Source organism: Synchytrium microbalum (assembly GCF_006535985.1).
Source record: "Synchytrium microbalum strain JEL517 chromosome Unknown SmJEL517_scf0058, whole genome shotgun sequence".
Classification (NCBI taxonomy): Eukaryota; Fungi; Chytridiomycota; class Chytridiomycetes; order Synchytriales; family Synchytriaceae; genus Synchytrium; species Synchytrium microbalum.
The window spans coordinates 63,369-85,869 of NW_022158407.1; the positions used below are offsets into that span (position 1 = coordinate 63,369).

Consider the following 22,501-nt stretch of genomic DNA (forward strand, 5'->3'; position numbering starts at 1 on the left):
CGGTTGAAACCGTATCGTGCATGGTAAACATGGATCCAAACACGAGTTACTCTCAGAACTCCGCCTCAGTTCCTACTACAATGGTATGCTGTGTGTAGTCATCAGGAATTGGCAAACCAACATTTGACTACGGTAAGGGAATTACCACGGAATGAATTCAGTGTCATCTTTTTGCAACACCACATCTAGCAAATTATTCTTGCTTTCATTTGTCAAAGATCAGAAATGCAACAGGTCCAAGATACATCCCAAGGGTTGCTGTCAGTTCAGAAGAAGGAAGAAAATGGGTCCACGATTTCTGGCTGGGGAATGGCGAGAAAGACAGTTGCTAGTCGGGCATAGAGTTTGCAAGAAGCTTGTAGCGTTGCTTCTCGAGGTGGTCGCCTCATTTCGCCTTTGCTCCAAGAGAGCCAATGCTCCTCGAACACGACAGCCTTCCGTATCAAAGCAGCTTGTACGTTATTGAAGACATGTTGCTTCACATATCACTACCGTCCTGTCGCCTGGACCTGACGGTGAAGTTGTCAACTGCCAACACGCAGAGTAAAATAGTCGACAACTCGAAGAGCGAGAAAAAAGAGATGCTGGGTTCACCATTTTGGTCGCCATTGCTTTCCTCACCTCTGTGAGAGTCTTGCTCTCCATGTGGTCGTCTTCGTGCTGGGCATTGTGGACGATTCGTCGATTATGAGTAACTGGTGATGACAACATTCTTTCTCTGCTGGATATGCTGAACTTCAGCTCAAAGAGAGTTCACGAGGTAGGAAATCGTCAAAGTGGTGTTAGAAGCTTCGCATCAGTCTCCAGTTTGGTTGACCACGCTCCTCCCAACAATTGGATCGTGGGTTTTCCACTACTTTGGAATAAAATGAACGTTTCGCGAGCTGTTATGGTGCGAGACAATGACTTATTAAAGTGGGTAAAAGACGATTCAAATGCGTTGACGAATCCCTTAAAATCACGTCTTGTAGCGCACCTAAGAGTAAATTTCACGGTGAATGCGGATATAAACGCGAAATACAATAGATATATGGTCTTTCGTTCACGCTTTTCTATGATGTTGATCGATCGATGTATACCATCACAACAAAACATCAAACTTTGCCTTTTGCCCAAAAACATTGACCAGTAAATCAGGACAAGAGGTAAGAAAAGGGAAGCTAGCATGATCATCCCCTGGCAATATCAGGCATCAATCCATCCATCTATTTCGCAGTCCTTCCATCTAACTGTCTTGTATTCTATGACACAGAACTAGAACAGAACTAAACAAATGCCTCCCAAACGTAAAAGCAAGAAGGACGAGTCTGATGAAGAAGTATTTGACTCGGACGACTCTGACGTCAAGCAACCACCTACCCGCAAGCCTAAATCATCAAAGAAGGAAGAACCTGATCTCGCATCATTGACTCCATCAAGGAAATCAACAAGAGAGAGAAAAGTAAGATAATATGGTTAAATCGTATTCTATTTTGACCATCATTACGATTATTGACGTGATGATGTGTTTATTGATCTTAAAATCAACCAACATTCCATTTTTACTCTCATTCACAGGTTATCGTTTACGATGATATTGCCAGTACCTCTGAATCGGGCAGTGAAGAAGACGATGAAGTAGAAGGTGGTGATGATGGTGTAGTGGAAGGTGATGCTGCTGCTCCTGAAGGTGGAGAGGAAGGAGAGTCTGCAGTAGAGACTTCAGCTGCTGTTGAAGAACAAGAAGAGCCATCAGGTGCTGTTACTGGTGAAGATGAGGAACCCAAAGAGGGCGATGAAGAGCAACCAAAGAAGGTAATGTATTAGTATTGCACATTTGATCATATTGCATCAAACACTGAAGGGTTTTGTTTGCGATTAGAAGAAGGCAGGCCGTCCACCAGCCAAGAAGCCCAAAGAAGCCGTTCCAGCAAAGAAGAAAAATCAAGCAAAAGCAATCTCCTCACAACATGACCCAGATGAGACCAAGACTCGATACTTTTTACTCAAGGCTGAACCAGAATCTAGAGTTGTTAAAGATATTGATGTCAAATTCAGGTGATTATGACTACACCTTTGTAGACATGCTTTTTGTTCCTGTTGCTAACACTTCCTACTTTGCAGTATTGATGATTTGAAGGAAAAGGGTACTTCGCCTTGGGAGGGTGTTCGCAACTATGGTAGGAACCTTATTTGACCTGGCTTTGAGATCGCATTGATCAAACTGATGTACGTTTACGATGTATAGCTGCCCGAAACATCATGATGGAAATGCGAACCGGAGACATGTGCCTGTTCTATCACTCGAATTGCAAGCCACCAGGTGTCGCTGGTATCTGCAAAGTTGTTAAAGAAGCTTATCCAGGTATGTGTTACAATCACAGCGAAAAAGATTTGATTATGAAGTCATTGACGACCACGATGTTGTCTTTTTTTTGTGTGGCTCCTCTCTGAACGCAATTCGTTCCCAGATTACACTGCATGGGACGAAACACATCCTTACTTTGATCCCAAGACAAACAAAGAAGGTAATTATCCAGCTGTTTGAAATGGTGTCTTGTCAGTTCGGAGACAAACAAGCCTATAAACGACAAATAACGACATGTCCACACACTTCAGATCCCAAATGGCACATGGTAGACGTTGAATTCGTACGCAAATTGGATCGCTTCATACCCTTGAAAAGACTACAACGAGATGATGGTGAAGAGTTGAAGAATATGGCCTTGTTAAAGTATGGCAGATTATCTGTACAACCTGTCTCCAAAGCAGAATTCGATTATGTCTTGCAATTGTCTGAAAAGGCTGATAGTGATGAGGAATGATGAATAATGGACTTGGGGCGGTCTCGCAGATTGTTGATGTGGACATTTTTATATTTGTGTGTGTGTTTTTCGGCTTTTAGAGCCTGTATTTGTTAGAAATCGTTTGATATCGTATACCTTTGTTTTTTCACAACCCAACGCAGCAATAAAGAGACAAGATATGCCATAAACAATCTCTCTCCTTTGTTACTACTTGAACAAGTTTGGTGGTGCGATGTTGCTTGTGAAAGGTGGAATATTGTATTGTGCTGTATTGTGGTGTATTATGTGCTGTATTGTGTAATAAACTAAATAGATGGAAACCCCACAATTTTCCACAATTTACGTGGCTTCTCATAATGAGTCTTGATGCTTATTTGTCTGTAGAGCACGGCCGGAGTCATAATGTATTTGCCGAGTGTGGATTTTCAGAATGTGTTTCGTTTTTCCGTTAAGTGACAAATTGACTAATTATCTAAACTGAAGCAGATGTTGGGTGAGAAATATGGTAAGAGACGATGTCCCATGTGTGGCAGGAATCAGCAAGTTGGGGAAAAGTTCCCAAGTCCGAAAAAAGGAATTGTTCTCTCTTTTTTTCGCCTCTGAAAGTCCCAAACGTTGACGGGCGAATCGTCACCATCCATGAACAACTTTGGACACTATCCTGTTTCTATGTCCCAACTACGTCCAATGGTGAGAAAATAGCCACAGTTTCAGAAACGAAACCCCCCCCCCCCCCCCCCGAATCGGGGAGGTACGTGATTTGATGCACTACCTCTTTTTCTCTCAACACCTTTACATTCGTCCATCATAACTCATCAATATAAATCAGTATTCTCGAATTGACAGGTACAGCACCACCAGGGCAAAATAAGACCCAAAATATACCATAAAAATCTCTACTTTATTATTTGAACAAAAGGTGTGTGCTGTATGTGTGTGTGAAATATGTGTAAAAGGCGGGTGTTGCGTGTCTAGTAACTAGCAAAACCACCAAAAGACTGTCCCTACTGTAACTCTCAATTGCCAGAGTCGTCGACCCAAACTTTGACTGTCTTGTCTGCATCAATAGCTCCTGATGCAATCATGTTGATGGTTGGATGACATGCTACAGACAAGACCGTATCTAAAGGCAGGAAAATATGTTAGTAATTGTGTTGAATGCATTGAACCAGTTTCCGTTTTTATTGGGCATGCGATGCCGTCTATAAAACATCCCTCTCTGTCTCTGTCAAACTCAAATAGCAAAAACCCCGCAACTTTGGATTAAGCCCATCCTCATCAAGGATCCTCTTGCTTTCACCCCATCATGCAAATCCTCCAATTTCACACTGAAAAAGAAGAAAATGAATACGTATACATACCTTTATGCCCAGGAAGCCTCTGCACAATCTCCTTACTCTGCAAATTCCATATATAAATCATCGAGTCTTCACTCCCACTCACAATCCATTTACCACCCGTAACACTAAACGATGAAAAGACACAATATTTGGAATTTGAGTGGCCGATGTAGGTCTTGAGGCATTTGCCTGTAGAGTACGACCATAGTCGTAACGTGTTGTCGAGTGTGGATGCGAGAATGTATTTTCCGTTTGGTGAGAATTTGACGAATGATCTGTATAGGGTGAAATGTTGGGTGAGCTGTCTGGCGGAAAAGATGGCATGATTTGGAGTGGTGGAGACCGCAGAGTCTGGAAAGGATTGGAAACCTTGAAGCTGATCAATTGATTTTTTCGCCTCCCATTGTCATACTTACACCGGCGGATTGTCATCATCAATTAATGTCTTTAGACATTGCCCTGTTGCTGTATCCCAAATACGTCTAATGAAGACAAAATAAGTTGTGTATCAGAAGCAAAAACAACCATAAATGGGAATCGGTCAATAGTGCGACTGCTACTCTGTTACCCTCTTAATAACTTACATCAGTCCATCATAACTTGACGACACAATCAGTGTTCCATCTCGATTGAAACACACAGCAGACACTGGATCTGAATGTGCTGGTAGTACTTTTAGACATTTTCCTATTTAAGAACGTGTTTAAGAAAACAAGACCAAGAACAAAAAAAGGAATAGCCTGACTCGATTCGTTACTAAGCTCAACGATTTGTTCCCTGAACTCAATATATACATACCTTTCCTCACATCCCATATCCTCACAGTCTCATCAAAGGAGCCCGACACGATGAGATTTGATTGTGGGTTGTAGTTGACACAGAAGACGTAATTGGTATGTCCTCTTAATGTTTTGACCGAGTCCTTCTACAAAAATGAGGTATTGGGTGTCAACATACCAAACAAGCGGTCGACAATACATATAGCAACAACCACTGAGCTCACAGCGCCGACATTCCATAGCCTGACTGTCTTGTCGTCAGAGGCCGAGCACATGTGCTGGGAGTCGGAAGACCAGGCTACATCAGATATACCCTGAGTGTGACCTGTCAGAGTTTGCTCCAGCCTTCCGTCCAGAGCATTCCATAGTTTGATTGTCTTGTCGGCAGCTATGTGAGAATACAGCGTTAGTAGATGAGAATACAAAGCGATCAAGCGTGTTGGTTATCAATCTATGGATCTAGTAGGTGTTTTTTTTTTCCTCAAACCCCTAAAGCACTTACAAGCAGTAGCCAACCACTTTCCGTCAGGAGAGAACTTGACACTTGATACAGATTTCTTGTGGCCCTCCAGAGTCCATTTGAGTTTATAATTTGGACGGTTGATCATGGTTACTTGTTGCATCTGTTGAGCATCATCGTCCTGTTGTAAATGTTGCTGTTGTTGTTGTAGAGTGTCGGTATTATTGGTATTATTATTGAGCAGATGGTTTAGTTGGTGGTCTTGCTCATCGTCGTCGTGTTGTTGGTGGTTGTCATCGTCGTCTTCTTCGTCCTGAATCATTCGTGGTCGTTTTGGGACTGGTTGTTGTTGTTGCTGCTGCTGTTGTTGGACCATGTATTGGACCATTTGTATTTGAGCAGCTACGCTCTCGGGAGTGGCCTCCTCCATATCATCGTAGCCTCGCTTATTGCTGTTAAAGTCGCTCATCGTGAATGTGCTTTTTGTTGAGTTGACGAAGAAGAGTGTTAAGCTCATCCAAGACACGGTAGGCCTCCATTGTAAACAGCAATTATAATAAAATCATATATTTCACGCGTATTTATGCCATCAGCTTACGTTCCCCTACTTGACTTTACTCTACTATCACGTCCATCTTCACTCAACCTTCACAGCATAATGGAAAGCCCTAAAGCAGCCTCATCAACGCCATTACCAGGCTCTACTCACGACGATCCCAATGCAAGCCATGCACCGACATCAAAGGACATCCTCTCAAGGGCCAAGAAGATGGGTCTCTTTGATACCATTCGACACGATTTCTTCCAAAAATGGTCGACATCTGCTTCACATGATATCTTTGTCGCAGAGTGCAAGACAACCATCGACAGAATAGCAAATAGTAGCACTAATCACAGAGAAGATAACGTATCTGTTAGAATGCTTACGGCCATTGAAAAGTAGGTCATCGTGTGAATTGTATTTGAGATTTGGAAGCTGCGTGTCTTGACGCTGCGTGTATTGACAAGATGGAGGCTTGATGACACATAGATCTACACTCATATTGCTCTGATCTCATCGTCTTACTTGACTCACATACTCTACTCCTCCCCAACAGCTCATACGCCTACCAAAAGCTCAAACAAGAGATAATATCAACCGAATTCCTAGCCTCGCACGAAACCAAACGACGCATATCAGAAGGTCTACGCGACGCACTCACTCTCCACTTGTCCGATAACCGTGATCCTACTGAAAAGAAACCATCATCGCAACAACACTCACACCAACCTACTACCACACGCATGAATAGATTCGCCACTACCCTCAATAATGCGCTCCATAACGTAAACAAAGATGCTGTCGTCGATGGTGGTAGTAGTGCTAGAAAGAAAAGAGGCGAAAGTGTCGTGTCAACTGCTGATGACATGGAATTGGAAAGTGATGGTGGAGAGGGAAAGATATTGTATTTAAAACCATCTATAGATCAACAGTCTTCCACTACAGTGGCACCTGCTATTGGTGGTGGAATAGAAGACGGGGCCGCAAAGAAGCAGAAAAAGAAGGTCATGCCCAAGAAGCCTACTAGTAGCAATCCAATACCATCTCCTGCTACCGCTAGTGGCAAGAAGCCATCAAAGCCATCAACAGATGACGCAACTAATAATAGCGACCTCTCACTACCACCTATAGTGAACGTATCACGTAGTAAAACAGGTCAATTCCTATCCACCAAACCACGAATCAATATAGAATCTGTAGATGCTTCGGGCTCAAGTACAGCAACAACACCAACAGAACAACAATCTGCTTCTGTGTCTGCTGCTTTGACCGCAGCTGAAAACAAACTTGAACGACCACGACCACAACGTCATACCAAACTACCTAGAAGATTTCGTCTCCAGAGTAGTGAAGATGAACTACCAACTACTCCATCTACTCCTGTACCACTACCACCTGTAGCGTTCCATCCGGTAACCGCTCCAAAAACGAGAGCCGAAAAAGAAGCTGATGAACAACAGGTAGATAGCAGCACGGTGCCTATTCGTGGACCCAAACGAGCTAGACCTGTAGTCAAAGACGCCAAACCAGTTGCCCATCCGTACATGCCAAACATGGCTGGAAGACGGTTACGAAGTCGTGTTATACTTGATGACGAGGAGGAGGAGGGGTCAGTTGCTGCTGCAGTCAAGAAACCAGCAAAGAAGAAACAAAAGACTGCTAGTGGCAGTGATACTAAAAAGAATGATAGTAACAATAACGAGAATATTGGTGAAGAAGATGCGACCTCACAACTCTTCCAGCCTTGGGACGGTATATCGAACTCATCATTGACTGATATTGAAGATAGTGATGTGGAGAGTAGTTCTGGTGATGAGGATGATGATGAACCAGAGGGAGAGAAAGGAGTGAAAGAAGAACAAGACGCTGATAAATCTTTCTCTGAAATCATAAACGTAGACACGCTAAAAGAATTACTTGCTCAACGAAGACGAGAAGCTGCTGGTGAAGGTAGCAGTGGTAATTCGTTAGCATCACCACCTAAAGCATCAAGTAGCGGTGGCAGTAATACGGCAATCACGTCACCAAAAGGTATTCGAACGCTCTTGCCTGAAGGTGGTGAACCAAACTATAATAATAATAGTAATGATAATAACGGTGACGATGATATGGACGTTGACACAACAGACTCGTCAGATCTATCCGAAGTGTCTTCTGATGAGGATGACGAAGGGCCTATAAGAAGAGTCACGAGGTCCTTGGCTGCTGGCAAAGTAGTGCCTCTTGACGCTGTACGTCAGCTGCCACCACTTGATACGAGACGTCCTAGCAGTAGTGGCAGCAATAGTAGAGGTGGATCAGCAAAACGAGGAGGAAGGAATAGTCCAATGTCTGCCACTTCACCGCCGTTGAGAAGGATTCGACAGCTTTTGCCTGAAGGTGAGAAAGAAGAGAAGGAAAAGATGTCTCCATTGCCGCAGCAGCCAGTTCCTGTAAAAAAAGAGGAGAGAGGAGGTGGAGAAGAAGTAGTACAGGCCGTTGGTGGTGGTGGCAATGCTCAACCGGTTGTTGATACTCAAGCTGAAGTTACTGGTGGTAGTGAGCAACCAGTTGCTGATACTCTGGCTATGGATACTCAGACTCAGGGTACCGATGTGGCTCAGGTTACTGATGTGGTTGATACTCAGGCTCGGGCCATAGATGTGGATGTGGCTGATGAAGCGACAGCCCATAGTAAAACCATTAGTCACAACCATGTTGATGAGTCGGATTCGGATTCGTCAAGTGAATCATCGGGTCTTTCTGATGTTGATATGGACGATGAGTGAGACGTAATGAGATACATACACGTCCAGAATACAGGCTGTTTTTTGCTTTTGTTGTAAACCTTTGTAGTTATCGGACTCGTTTGCACACGCATGGTTATATAATACATGTAGATGCTATTATTATGCACATTCTCTATGATATTATTGTACATGTTTTTACAATCTATGTTATTGTATTGTTCTACTGTTGTCCCATATTCAAAACCAACTCTTTAATCCACGCCACACCCTCTTCCACCATCCACGTATCCAAATCACGCACAAGGCTAGCATCAAATACCTGTAGTGTCGATTTTCGATATGATTTTTGAGCTTCTGGTGTTTCAAACCACTGTAGGTAAACACGAGTCGAGTTAGATGACGAGCTGGCGAAAACCCCCTGCTAAAATACAGCTGACAAATACCTTGTACATGATCCGAATCCTCTCCACGTCCTCCTTCGGTATCCCAACCGCCGCCATATCAACCTGCTCATACACGGCCTCCACACCACCGTGCCGTCCAAAACTCTGTACAAACTCCGTCGCTGTTACATGGGCCCCTACAAGCGGGATCTCATAAGCGACCGGCACACGTCCATCACTAGTCTCCTGCTGCCCTTCACGATGCAACGGGACCCTAAACTGTGGTATGTGTTCTTGTCTACCACACCACGTTCTCACCCCATCATTCTCAACCATAACATCCGCACCCACACGTCCAACATCACTCGCCGCCACCATCGGAATCCGCAAACCCGGCGGCAGCATCCCCTTAAACGTATACACGGCACCACGTACACTGACACGTAGCACCCCATCCTTCAGCACCAGATTCTCGTAAAAGAAGGATGTCGTCAGATACACCCTGCATACTACAACAGCAGGTATAACTTGATGTATGTAGTCCTGTATATCGGCTTTAACGTCCAGCATCGGTACTCCCGTTCGCCTGCCAGACGACAGCACGAGGGTTGATGGTGGGTGGAAGGTTAGAGAGCGTGCGAGTGTGAAGCCTATGTTGCGTTCGTCCGGTGTGGAGTATGTGAGTGCGAAGGCAGCGTCGCATGGGGAGAGGATGGCGCGGAATGTGAGGTCGTTGGAGGGGCCTTGGATGAGGTTGATTCCGTGTTTTAAGAGATGGACGGCGGTGAGGGATGTGTTTGAGCGTGATGAGGTGTGGATTCGTGATGGTGGGATGGAGCGGTGGCGTGTGAGGTGGGTTATGAGGGAGGAGCCTTGTCTGCCCTATTGCAATTAAATGGTGTTAGATCTTAATGCAATGTTTGTACAAAATGAAGCGAAACGGGTTGTTGCAAGACGAATTGTGACTTTTAAGGTAATTTTATAGTCTTACAGTCCCTCCAAATACTGCGAAATCAATTCCTGTTGGGGGTTCTGATGTGTGTGATTCGGCTGGGTTTAGTTGCAGCCACGTTCGTGGTATGTATGTGATGAGGATGGCGAGGATTAGGATTGGGAGTGCGTATATGTATGAGGCGTAGGGTGATGGGGGTTGTTTGTGCTTTTTGGGAGGTTTCTTGTCTGGCATTTGGTTGTGTTTTTGTGATGTTCGGTGCAAGGATGAATGTTGTTTTAGATGGAGATCACGATGGGATTTGTAAACGTTTTTATATGTACAAGTGGTTGACGCACTCTCTCCTCCGTGTTTGATAGGAGGTGGACGTGATATTTGGTTGCCTGGGAAGCTTGGACGTCAACGACGACATTCGAGTACATTGAAAAACATTAGGCGGTCGGTATGTAAAGGACGAATATTATTGAATTTCATGTTGATACTATCTTGTGATGCCCTTTTCTTGGTCACTTTTCAAGCCAGTTGCGTCACTTTTGAAGCAAGTCGCCCAAGTCGAACAACGACCAACGACAAGGACGAGAGAAACAGAAATGTTCGTGTTTCTGTTGACTGAACTTCGTAGGTGAAGCTGTGTGAATGATGCGGATCTTCAGACCTAGTAGATTATGTGCTGATCTTCCGAAACCGGGAGGTATTTGACTGCTTTCTTTTCCAGGTTCTTTTGCTCATGTGGGTTGTAATGAGAGTTGATCAATTAGGCTCTTTGCAGTTGGATTTATGTCGTGGATATAAACGGAACTGACTCACATATTGTCATCGAATCCGAAACTTGCTTGTCTGTTAAATTAGTTGGTGGTATGGCACAAGTACAGGTAGGTGACGCTTGTAAAGAGTACTTTATTGGATTTTCACCTGAAGATTGACTTGTGGGTTGTGGTAGTTACTGGTGAATTCATACTTGGTGGATTGTGCGCCAAATCTTAGCAATTATCAGTCTATATGTGTCTTGCCAGATTTGCTCGTTTTCCAAGTTTTCAATTGTCGTTTGCTCCGCCAATTTGATTACTCAAATCGCAATCTACACAATCATAGCGGGGTTGGCTTTATCGGGTCTGTTGTCAAGCAAGGTTGCCCAAGTTCAAACCAGTTCCGAGAATATGGACTCGAACAAGAGATTTTCGTGGTTGATCGAATTTTATTTCGGCATATTCAGTTACACTTACATGACGATGGCTGGAGTGGATGTATTTAGTCTGTGTGGAAAATGCAGAGGTCTTAACTCTTGTAAGCTATTCAATCGGTTCTTCACTGTCTTTTGCTCAATCTGCCTGATATTGATGATGATCTTTTATGTCGCTGGAAATAGATTCCGGATCAAATCCACTCATCGACCGGCATAGAGACTGTCAGCATCTTGCTAAATCTTCAACCCAAAAGGCTTGATGTCTGGACTTGGTTTGAGCATATTTGTGGAACTGCCTGACAAAATGTAGCTTTTGGTTGAGAAGTTTTCTGTTGCAGTTTTCGAAAACTGAGACTCTGGATCTAGTTGGCGGATGATGAAGCTGGAGACAGTATCCAAAATTGCTGATGATGAGAGGAGGAGGGTCGAGGATGTTTCGCTCGAACTTTAGGCGTGGCTATAGCTAAAACAGAACCATGGGCTTCAACCTTTGATGGACGTGCTAATTGCATTGCTCGCAGAGGCCTTGCGAAGGTTCAGCATACAGAACGGTAGAAACAGTTACCTACGCGAGAAATTAAAATGAAAATATATTCACATCTCTAACACGTAAAAATGAGTCATCTTACAGTACATTTGATTGAATCTATCGTTGAATTGGCAAGAACTGTTGTATTTGCGATTACAAGTTGATCAGATCAGTTTGGATCTATCGTCGACAGCATTTGCACTAAATTTGCACCATCATCACGTCCAGCATTGCAGAAACAGGCACAAGCGAGGGGGACCGTCTATCGGACGCTCGTTTTTGTTTTGAGAAAAACAAGGAATGTCTTTTCGCGCCAGGCCTGCTTCATAATTTTCAAACTCCACTTTTTTCCCACCAAACACTTTCTGCAACATTATCACCCCATTACAACCGTGAAGAAGCAAGATCAAGACCAAAGACAAGAACGTACTTGCTGTTCATCCTTACATCATCTCGCATACGTCCTTTTAAATCAAGAAAAGCATGCAGAAACAAGTAGTAATTGCATTTTTCGTCGTGATGGGTTTGACGACCATCGATGCATTGCCTGCCAACTTACGGTACGTGATATATTCGACCCTATGCAGTTGTGAAAGATGGAATTGTGCAAGTACATAAGGTTACCTTTGACAAATTCATACCTTTGTCTCACGCATCACAAGCCAACAACACTTCTGGTCGTGGTTTTAATTTTTTCGCGGGAAGACCGTTTACACTAATATCGCATCATCTTGTACTTAGGCGAGCTTGCCAGCCTAATATTCCCGACGTCAATACAGTCGAGGCTGTCTGTGCCGACTTTTTTACATTGTGTGAATTGGACTTTTGGTGAGTTCTTTTTGCAAGTTACATCTTTTGGGAGGGCTTTACTTGCATTTAAAGGAGTGACTAGCTCTTTGATGCATAGTCAACACAGTAATTCTTATCTTTTGCTAATGCCGCCTCTCTTTTACTCTAGTTTTGTGAATGGGTTTCAAAACCAAGATGCCTTATCGGTGAGTTGGATAGATCTGCGTAGTTCTGACATTCGAAAGGATTCAATGATACGTTCATTGTTTGACAGTAAAGCTCAACTTTTTGTTCTTGTCCTGTTGGTTATGATTTACTCACTTCATGTGCTCACCTCTCCCTTACTCATTCCTCGCAGTGTGTACAAGACACAGCAACGACCCTCGGAATCGCAGCTTCATGCATATGCGACAACTCCACAGACACAGTAACTGGCGTCATCATGGACTATACCGTACAAGCAATGAACAATGCCATAACCGATCAAGGCATCACACTATGTGCACCCGTTGCCCAAGTCGTCGCACCGCAACCGACACCCACTCAAGTAGTAGCCACTCCAACGGGAATGCCAACAGATATGGTTGCCACTCCACCGGTTGTCACTCCAACAGCTATGGGAACGACAGTTGCACCTGATTTGCAGCCTACAAGTCCAGCGGTCTCAAGTCCAGCTGCTTCGGTTGCCATGGTATCACCTACCCCGCTGCCATCTCCGCTGTCACCGTCTAGTGGTCCGTCTGTATTCGAATCTAGTCTGCCATCATCAACAGCATCACCATCGTTGGCTTCATCAACCGTCTTGCCAATGTCTCCAGTACCATCTGCTACTAGTACAAGTGAAACGACAGCAGCTTTATTATCATCCGTAGCAAGACAGTTCACAACTCCATTAACATTCTTTACGCCAACTCCGATTTGGAACCCATGGACTGAACACCCCTGGACTGCTACCCCAACACCATTTGCTTCTCCGTCTGTTTTCCAATCATCTTTGGCTGTTACTACAAGCAAGGTCAATACCGTCAACACAATCACAACAACTACTGCTAGTGTTATTGCTAGCGCATCAAGTGTCAGTCATAGTACTATCTCAAGTGTCGGTCCAAGTGCTATCAGTACCATGGCTAGTGGATCAAGTATTGTCGGAAGCACAACTACTCCAAGTGCTAGTGGAACAGCAGCAAGTGTCGCTACCACGGCTAGTGTATCAAGAATCACGAGTAGTGCGTCTACTCCAAGTGCCAGTGGAACAGGAACAGTCACCAGTCGAGCCACTACTACTACAAGCCATACCATAACCCCAACATTTACACCAACAATGACGTTTACACCGACCATGACATATGTGCCTACGCCCACGTATGTGCCAACCGGCACCATATCTATAGGAGCCGCTAATGCAGCAATCACCGTTATTTTGGCGCTTCCTCCTCAAGTTGTGGTATAGATAGAAGGATTCGGTATCAAGGACTCGATTTAGATTATATTTAAGGATGGCTAATGGTTGTGGTGACTGGGTAATACGGGTCTATCGTAATAGTAATGTCTTCTTCTTGGTGGTGATGGGTGGTGGTGGTTCAGTATGAGTATGAGGGTTGAGTAGCAGGTTAGACAAGGTCGTCAAGGTCAAACACACAAATGTTCTTTTTCCAATAACCAAAACAGTATCAGTTTTTTCCTTCAAATCATGTAAAAACTTTGCCAGTCCTTTTAAAACAACAACAACAGAGTAGACCAGTATTTCAAACATAACAATACACAGTACATATCGAGTTTAAATCACTGCTTTTCTTTGTCTTTGGTTGTGTTGAAACCTGCTTTTGACTTGTCTAGCATCGGAAGCGTTGAAACTCTTAACTTGCTCAAGCCAAGAGACTTGTTAACGAATTTCGGAGAGCTGCAACCTTTCACGATAGTAGAGATACTCGGAATTATGCTTGGTCGTATGCATTAAAATATAATGAGTTCACCTTCCCCAGTAAGACGTCAAGTCATGACCCAACATTGACTAAATCGTTTAAATTACGCAAACTCAACCAGCTCCAAAGAAAACGGTTCAATTAAGCATCTCTGTAATCCAAGACGAGTCTTAAGGTCTTTGAAAGTGAGGTAGTATGCATCCACTGAGGCCACAGTATTGTGACTGCCGCAGGCAACTAAAGCTTGCAGCACAACAGCAGGCTCAACATCTGTTATAAACACAAGACACTTCGATTAAACGTGATTGATAAATATATTTTTACTGCAATGGTTTTGTGTAGTGTGATAAACTTTCCTCTAACAGCTTTTGTAACATGATTTGAAAACACTTTAGAATATATACGACTTTTTACACTGAGAAAACACCCAATAACCCTCATACTATACAACAAAAACGTTCTTTTACAGACTTGGCGATAAGTTTAGCATCTTATGGCAAGGACACCATGCTTGACTTGGAGCAAGGACCGTTGGTGTCACAGACGAATGCTCCTGATGTGTCGAGTATACGGCACGTAGACCCTGCTGCACACATTTGGGTAGACCATGCGTATTGAATAGTGCCATCAGCCAGTGTTCCAACTTTAATGAAGATGTTAGCCTCGCTTTTTTTGCACCAAAGTCGACCCAAAAAAGGCGCACTTCAACAAGTCTTACCTTGAGTACATGTCACAAAATTAGCACCCGAGCACGTCGAAGCCAGAATCGCAGGATCACATGGACTTCCATCCAGAATATTCGGTGCACATCCAAACGTACTATTAGTAACAGCAGCACCACAACTTGCGAGCCCCAGACCAGAGATCAGGAAATCGGTCTTGACTTGTGGGTTGAATCTTGTAATAATAATTCCTCTTGCACGAGATAGCAGACTTGACTTGCTTTTTGGTATTATTTTGTGGATGGGGATGTTGACTGTCACTGAGCCGGTGGACGAGTTTGAGGTCGAGTATTTGGCAGCTGCTACGGTGACTGTTTCGTTTGGTGATTGTGATGAGCAGGTGGTGTCGTTGGCGTTGAAGGTGAGACCAATACGGAAGGGCCAGGGTTTGTTGGCTGTGGTCTTGTATGTGAATGTGATGTAGGTGTCTAAAACGACGAGTCGATGATGGAGGTGTGAGTATTCATAGTGACTAGCAACAATGGAACAAAAAAAGAAATGCTCACAATTGCTGAGATCAGCACACAATCCACCAGCCTTGAATTCACTAGTCCAGTAGCTACCACCATTTACACGTTTGACATCAGGGTGAATATCCAGCAAGGTACTGTTTACAAGCGTGACGGTTCCTGTTCCATTCATGCCTTCTATACCACCGAGTAAATTAACAGTCAACGAAGTAGGGTTTGGATCCATAGGTAATATACCGCAACCACTTAGGATGTCAACTGGCGATGTTTGAGGGCTTGGAGCCGGCATTTGGCTATTTCCACTTGTAGGTGTAACTGCCGTTGGTAGCGCAGCACCAGCGTTTTCCGTTGGGGTGGCGGTTGTTGAGTCGATAGTAGGAGAGAGTACCGGGATTGTAGTCATTGCTGGAGTGGGAGAAGCCAGTCCATCAGTATTTGGAGATTCTTGAATTCCTGATTCTTGCGCTGGTGCAGCAGATGACAGCATGTCAGAGGAGGGCGTGGAGCTTGGTACTTGTTCAAGAGACGTCATCACCGCTGATTGCGAGACGCAATTAGCACTCCACGAGGATGAAGACGCCTCACTGCAAAAATCCGTTGTTGTGGCTGCTGGACTTGATGCTGTCTGGGCGGGTGGCATTACAGTCATTGATGGTACCATGTCGATTGCTGAACTTGTTGGGACAATGTCCATTGCTGGACTTGTTGGTGCAGCGGGTGATGACATTACTACATTGTCTGCAGATGCGACTACAGTAGGGCTACTTGCGGCTTCAGCCATAGATTCGGTAGTTGCAGTCATTTGGGGACTTGAGACGGGGGTCATTGAAAATGCAACTGTTGCAGATGGTTCGACTGTTGCTGCCATCGTGGTTGCACTAGGATCAGCAGATGGGGCTGGGCTCATCATCACACTGTATACGGCAGTTGCAGTAGGTGTTGCTGTTGGGGTTGCTGTTGGAGTACCTAAAAGACTTTCAGGAATATAGACTAGAGAGGGATGGAAATTGTGTCAATGCAAAGTTTTCAGACAAATGTTTGCTAGGTTGTATGGCGAATAGCGAAAAACATCTCAAACTAAGGTCAGCCAATAGAATCACTTGCCTGGAGTTGGTACAAACGAAGCTTCTATACTGATTGTTGTTGTGTAGGTAGTGATTGGCACACAAATTGGAGTAGCTGTTGGGGTTGGCATACATTCCCACATAGTAGAAGGAGAAGGCATGACTTCTGAAGACGGGACCGGTGTTGCGGTTACAACAGGTGATATCATGATTACGACAGGAGATGTAACAGCGGGCATGATTGAAGTCATTGATGGGCCGCTAGAAGCTAGGACAGCAACGGTGGGCGAGACGGTCACTACAGCTGCAGATTCCATGGGAGATGGTGAGACCAAGATGCCAGCCGAGGCCATGATTGTGGGTGAGACCATGATTGTTGGAGAAATCATGATTGTTGGCGAGACCATTACGTCTGGAGAGGCGGCCACACTTGGATCCGGACTGATGGCAGCTGGGGATGGTGTACCAGCGGCACATATAGTAATACCGTTGGCTGTCAATGCGCTTTGCAGAGCAGCATCAGTGACGTTCTGGTTGTTACAAACACAGGCAATGTCGACTCCTAGAGCAGCATTGGGGTCTGCAGCACACTAGTTGAGAGAGTAGAGTAATGTTAGTTTACATTTTGTAAGTCTTCAGTTATGCATATGAAACTCTCAAAAAAAACCCGCGCCCATTTGTCTTGTACAATCAACTTACATTGTTGCTTTCAACGACAAAGGACCCGGCGGTAAAGCATACAGTGAACTGACAAGCCAGCTGGAAGTTTGCACAAAAAGTATCAATGGCGCCAGTTCCCGTGAGGGTGTTGACACAAGTAGTTTGCCGTTTTCTAGAAATGAATGAAGAATGAGAAAAGCAAGATAGTACAGTTATGCGATCGCCGTTCAAGAGTACATTAGAGTCATGTAAGCAGAATTAAATGAATGGAGAATGTAACTCACTTTATACGGGGAGATCTTGCATCAGTGGAGACAATAGCGGCAGTGGCAATCACCAACAGTGTTAATTTGAATAGATCCCTCATCGTTCCGTTGATACAGGCGGTAGTACAGCTGCTTGATGTAGGTAGTCTTCAAGAGCAACTAGTAGTACTACTATGTAACCTGTGTGTGTATGGTGTGTAAGGGGATGTGGATTGATTAATGAAAACACACCTTGGCAGGTGTATGAAAAAAGGTGACGCGCGCCATGTTTGTTTTGATATTCATACTTGCTGCGCACAACATCGATGGGCGAATCATATTCTAATCTGCATGTAGGCACATGTACTGTGTTGTAGGATCAGCTCTCTATTCTTCCTGGTCTTTGTTACAACTTGTGTGCATGTTTTTGCAAATGTCCCAACAATGACGAGCGCCGTACTTGGAGCAACGGTCAACCAGTATCTGAACATACTCTCCAAGAGCTCACTATCAAAGTCAGACTGGCTGCAATCCCTCTGCAATCTCTGGCACAAGGAGTAATAAAGCTGGAATCGTTGTACAAGTTCTCAACTTTAATAACGTGTTTGGCCATATAGTGAGGATAGGACTGCTATATTGGATGTATGCTATATTAAATCATCTACTGGGACATGGCCCCCGTTTACTCGGTGTGATAACATCTTGATTGCAGGTTGTTGGAAGCATCAAATGGAAGGAAACAGACGTGATTTCAACTGATCTGCCCAAAGTATTGAAATTCGTCGTCCAAGTCTTGCATTCAAACGATCATATTGCAAGGGCACAGAGCTTCAGGTGCATACAAGCTTTCCTTTGATTTTTTTGTGGGAGAGTGGTGCTTTACAATACTTCACACGTTTTGATAGATTGCTATCCTACATAGCTCCATTACTCAAAGAACGTTTGGAAATCCATCATCTGTAAGCATCTGAAATGAATTGATTCATCTCATCTTCCGATTCTCGTAATCCTCTTCTTTCAGCATTCGACAAGGACTGGATTCTCCCAATGAATTGGAAAAGGATGCTGCCATTGGAGCTACCATTGCTGTCGCTTCAGAATCACGTCAATTCGCGTTACGACTATGCGATAAGGTGTATGCTTTGATTGCTGGTAGGTGAACAGTTGTACCATCATACACCATGAACGCTCGACCATTCACGGCCTTTTTTTTTTCACCATGTCAGCTTCACCAGGTACACCTACCAGCCAAAAGCTATTACAATTTTTTGCCAATATTCAGTTGGATTTCGAGACTGAGCAAAAGGCATTACAATGCGGAACTTTTATCTTGTCTTGACTTGAAACCAACACGTTCAAATCATAGGCTCAAGCCCTTTGTCAAGATTTACTGAAACGAAATGCCGGTACTGCAGACAGCATTATTGTCTCTCGAACATTGACATCAATGGCTTTACGATTTCCAATGTCGGCTAGTCAACACGTAAGAAGTGCAAAAGTTACTAAAGTCGTTGCAATTATTGATAGCTTGGGAATAGGTCGATTTTTTGCTCACGAGAGCAGCATCTACCATGGATCCCAGCATCAAAATATCTTCACTTTATGACTTGAAATTGATGTCTCGTGATTATACGAGTTTTACAAACTTGCAGATTGTGGTATGTTTGCAAATTTTGGTATGAGTTGCTTACAAGCAAAGAAACCATCTTCATACTTACATTGATGCTAGTTTCTTCTAAACCTCTCAACACACGAACAAGATGATCGAATCAAGTACATGATCTTGACGATTCTATACAAAATCCTGTCCTGGAACTCAACCCTGCTGATGTTTGTCGTCCAACAATCCCTGCATAGCCATTTCAGGGCTGATGATTATGCTATGCGTGGATATAAAGCTTGTTTGCCTGCTTGCGGACTGGTGTCTTTACTTGTCAGATGGGTTGGTCAACATGCCATGCAACAGTATCTGGTTTATTATGGTATGAAAATAATTGTTTCGATATCTGAGTGTCTTCGTTTTCGCTCACCCCGTTTAACCTCTAGTTCAAACAGTTAATGCTGTGCTAATTGCATTGCCAGTTGCCAAGACGTCCACTCAGGTACTTCCATCCGCCTTGTTTTAGACGTCGTTTTTTTCACCCTCTAAACTTGTTCAAACATTTTTACCAGAGTTGGACTTTCCTCAACAGTTTAAAAATGCTGTTGAATGTACCATCATGTTATTCATACTCGGTTACGCAACCTTTGCTAGAAACAGCTTTGGTACTCGATGGTAAAAGCAGTTTGGTCAGATCAGTATATACAACTCGATGTATTTACAGCTCAGTATATACAACTCGATGTATTTACAGCCCTTATTTAGAGCACATCAGCACCAAAACCCAACGCCTTCTATGGAAGACCATATTACCAACACTAATGAGCCTCTCAACACAAATCACATTCAACGATGTCTTGTCAACAATCCCACAATCGCAATTCTCAACACTATCGTCATCAGCACTACAATCACTCGTGCTGATATTCCCAGATGCTGAATCATCACGAAACCCACTCTATGCTTCCTTCATTCAGTCGATTGGTAAAAGTCCACATGGCGCGTGGGTTTTATATGGGCTTGCTGTGGAGCTTGTTAGACATGGCTGGTATCAGGTTGCTCTGGATTTACTGACGCGAGTGAAGGCATCGCATGTGTCGAGTACTACGTACATGTGGCTGGAATGTCTGTGCTGTCTGTGTCGGTGTGGGATAAAGAGGGAGATGATGACTGTTGCAAATGTGTATGACAGTGTGAATGAATTGGCGGACTCATTGTTGTATCTTGATGTAAGTGATGTTCAGCAAATTTAGAGTTTGCTTTGTTCTCATCGGTCGTGTTTCTTTGTCGTGTAGGCTCTCCCATCAAACAAATTCCAAACATCGATACTCAAACAAATCATGAAATTGGACGAGTTACTCATATCAATACTGAGCTGGAATGGTCCTACTTCAACTCTTCCGCAACTCGAAGAAGCATCATTTGGAAGTCAAGTATCGCTCATGTCTAGTCAACTGGGCCATGGGTTTCTAAATTTGCTATCAAATACGACAATGGATGATACGAGTCGTGATGTGGTAACTAAATACGCTAGAGTATCGTATCTGGTATCTGCTGTGTTTGCAAAGTTGGGACATCAACCTATAGGGTATTCGCTTCAAGTTTTTTTCTCTCGCACATCTCAAGCAGCCTGACATGTTTTCTCTAGCGCACAACTCCAATCAATGATTTATACATCGCCGTCCGTAGCACCTGGTCTCGCATCCTTTATCGAATCTCAAGCCCCTGACACTAATCAACAACTAGTCATTAGCGAACTGATGACGTTGGTCTTGCTTACATTCAAAACTCTGCCGATACGCTTCTTTAAGCTTGTATGATGCATCTTGTACAGCCTCTTGTTATATAGACACATCTTTGCGTGGGATTCAGGTGGTTTCAAGTAACCTTGTACCGATTCAAGTGAGGTATTGTTTGTTTGTTTGAAGACAGGCCTCATTTGGCAATTTGAGTAAGTACTCGCAGATGGGCCATGAAGGGTTGGCTATTATTCCACGGAGTCACATTTTTTTGCCCCTCAGATCTGTGATTTTGCTGAAGTCTTTTCTTTTGGGAGATAACGATATTCTCTCTAAGTCACTATTTTATTGAACGTGGCTGAAAGTTTCTCAGGCCTTTTCAGGTGTTTATGAAAACACTTTGAAGATGTTCCTCATCCACTACCCGGCCTCGCACCAATGGCACACACCCTTCATGGACGCATCTTTCATCAATTCAGCCAAACCCTGTGCTGGACACCAAGTACAATCCATCACGCCCAGTCGTGCACCGTTTATCGAATCTCAATCACACCCCAGTCATCAATCAACCAACAACTGGTCATTAGTGATTTGGTTGCATTGAAATTGCTGTTTGCATTCGCAACTCTGTCGATGCCGTTTTTTTCAGCTTGTACGATGCATTATCTAACTTTTCTGTGATAAACACACTCATCTCGCACTGTTGAGTTTTGGAAGTCAATCGAGCTTGGAGTACAGAAAAGAGGGCTCCAGCTTTCACTTTTGTCATGTGAGAGGTCAGGGATTTAGTTACGAAATGTGTTCCTATTGGAGTATGTGGTGTTGGGTGCGAGATACAGACGTCATTCCAGCCAATCTTGCAGTCGCGTTTTCTTGCTCGCAACCATCAGAGTTTAATATTGCTGGAGAATCTCTGGGCCATTCATTGATGCGTGTCACGCTTTAGAATCGAGGACAATTCGGGAAAGGTGTGTCGGCACAGCTGTTTTCAGGTGTGCATTAAGAGCTTTCCACACGACAAAAAAAGCTTACTTCAACACGTAGGATCATTAGAAACTATGCTCGCATCCACCTTCTTAGCAGCCATCCTGCTAGCTTCCTCCCAATATGCAAACGCAGCTCCTCCACTCCCACCATGGGCAAACGGCAGCAAACTCTCATGTGTCTCCTTCACTTCCCCAGCCAAACTCTGTGCTGGCGACCAAGTACTGCTCGCCTCAAGTGGACAGTTCGGAGCTATTGCCGCCGTCATTTCTAACACGAGTACGTACAAACCACCCTGCATTTCACCATTGCGCGGCACATTGTGCAAAAGCAGGCCTTACGCACACCTGCAATATAGATGGGTTTCAAGGAGTATACGCATCACCACCACCAGATCCAGGTAGTCCATTTACTATCTATCCATGGAACACGACACGATATGATGTCACGACTGCGCCGTGGAATGCGCTTCCTGCCTCGGTGTTGGATGCAATGAAGGCAAACACGTACTTTTCGTTTAATTTGATGTCGAATTCGTCGCTTTGGGTGTATGCTGGTCAGGATGTTGGTGTAAGTTTGCATGACGCCATGTCACTATCGTACTTTTGGGCTGACTCTTTGTTG

General features: G+C 44.0%; 4 protein-coding genes across 4 annotated transcripts; 2 read left to right on the forward strand and 2 right to left on the reverse strand.

Annotated features, from left to right (window-relative positions):
- Positions 1-1,273: 1,273 nt before the first annotated feature.
- On the forward strand, positions 1,274-2,804 carry SmJEL517_g05771 (uncharacterized protein; the record flags this gene model as incomplete). The annotated part of the gene is made up of 7 exons (XM_031171697.1): positions 1,274-1,441; positions 1,558-1,794; positions 1,862-2,037; positions 2,104-2,159; positions 2,228-2,344; positions 2,451-2,507; positions 2,599-2,804. The coding sequence occupies 7 exons, from the start codon at positions 1,274-1,276 to the stop codon at positions 2,802-2,804; spliced, it is 1,017 nt and encodes a 338-aa protein (XP_031022322.1).
- Positions 2,805-3,802: 998 nt separating this feature from the next.
- On the reverse strand, positions 3,803-5,834 carry SmJEL517_g05772 (uncharacterized protein; the record flags this gene model as incomplete). Its single annotated transcript, XM_031171698.1, has 7 exons — positions 3,803-3,909; positions 4,148-4,401; positions 4,543-4,608; positions 4,711-4,813; positions 4,925-5,051; positions 5,130-5,293; positions 5,408-5,834. The coding sequence occupies 7 exons, from the start codon at positions 5,832-5,834 to the stop codon at positions 3,803-3,805; spliced, it is 1,248 nt and encodes a 415-aa protein (XP_031022319.1).
- A 189-nt stretch (positions 5,835-6,023) lies between these two features.
- SmJEL517_g05773 (uncharacterized protein) lies at positions 6,024-8,674 on the forward strand (the record flags this gene model as incomplete). Its single annotated transcript, XM_031171699.1, has 2 exons — positions 6,024-6,304; positions 6,463-8,674. 2 exons carry the CDS (start codon positions 6,024-6,026, stop codon positions 8,672-8,674), a joined length of 2,493 nt encoding a protein of 830 aa, XP_031022320.1.
- A 6,210-nt stretch (positions 8,675-14,884) lies between these two features.
- Positions 14,885-17,676, reverse strand: SmJEL517_g05774 (uncharacterized protein; the record flags this gene model as incomplete). Its single annotated transcript, XM_031171700.1, has 6 exons — positions 14,885-15,036; positions 15,112-15,543; positions 15,622-16,575; positions 16,720-17,239; positions 17,349-17,481; positions 17,594-17,676. 6 exons carry the CDS (start codon positions 17,674-17,676, stop codon positions 14,885-14,887), a joined length of 2,274 nt encoding a protein of 757 aa, XP_031022325.1.
- Between the last annotated feature and the right edge of the window lie 4,825 nt (positions 17,677-22,501).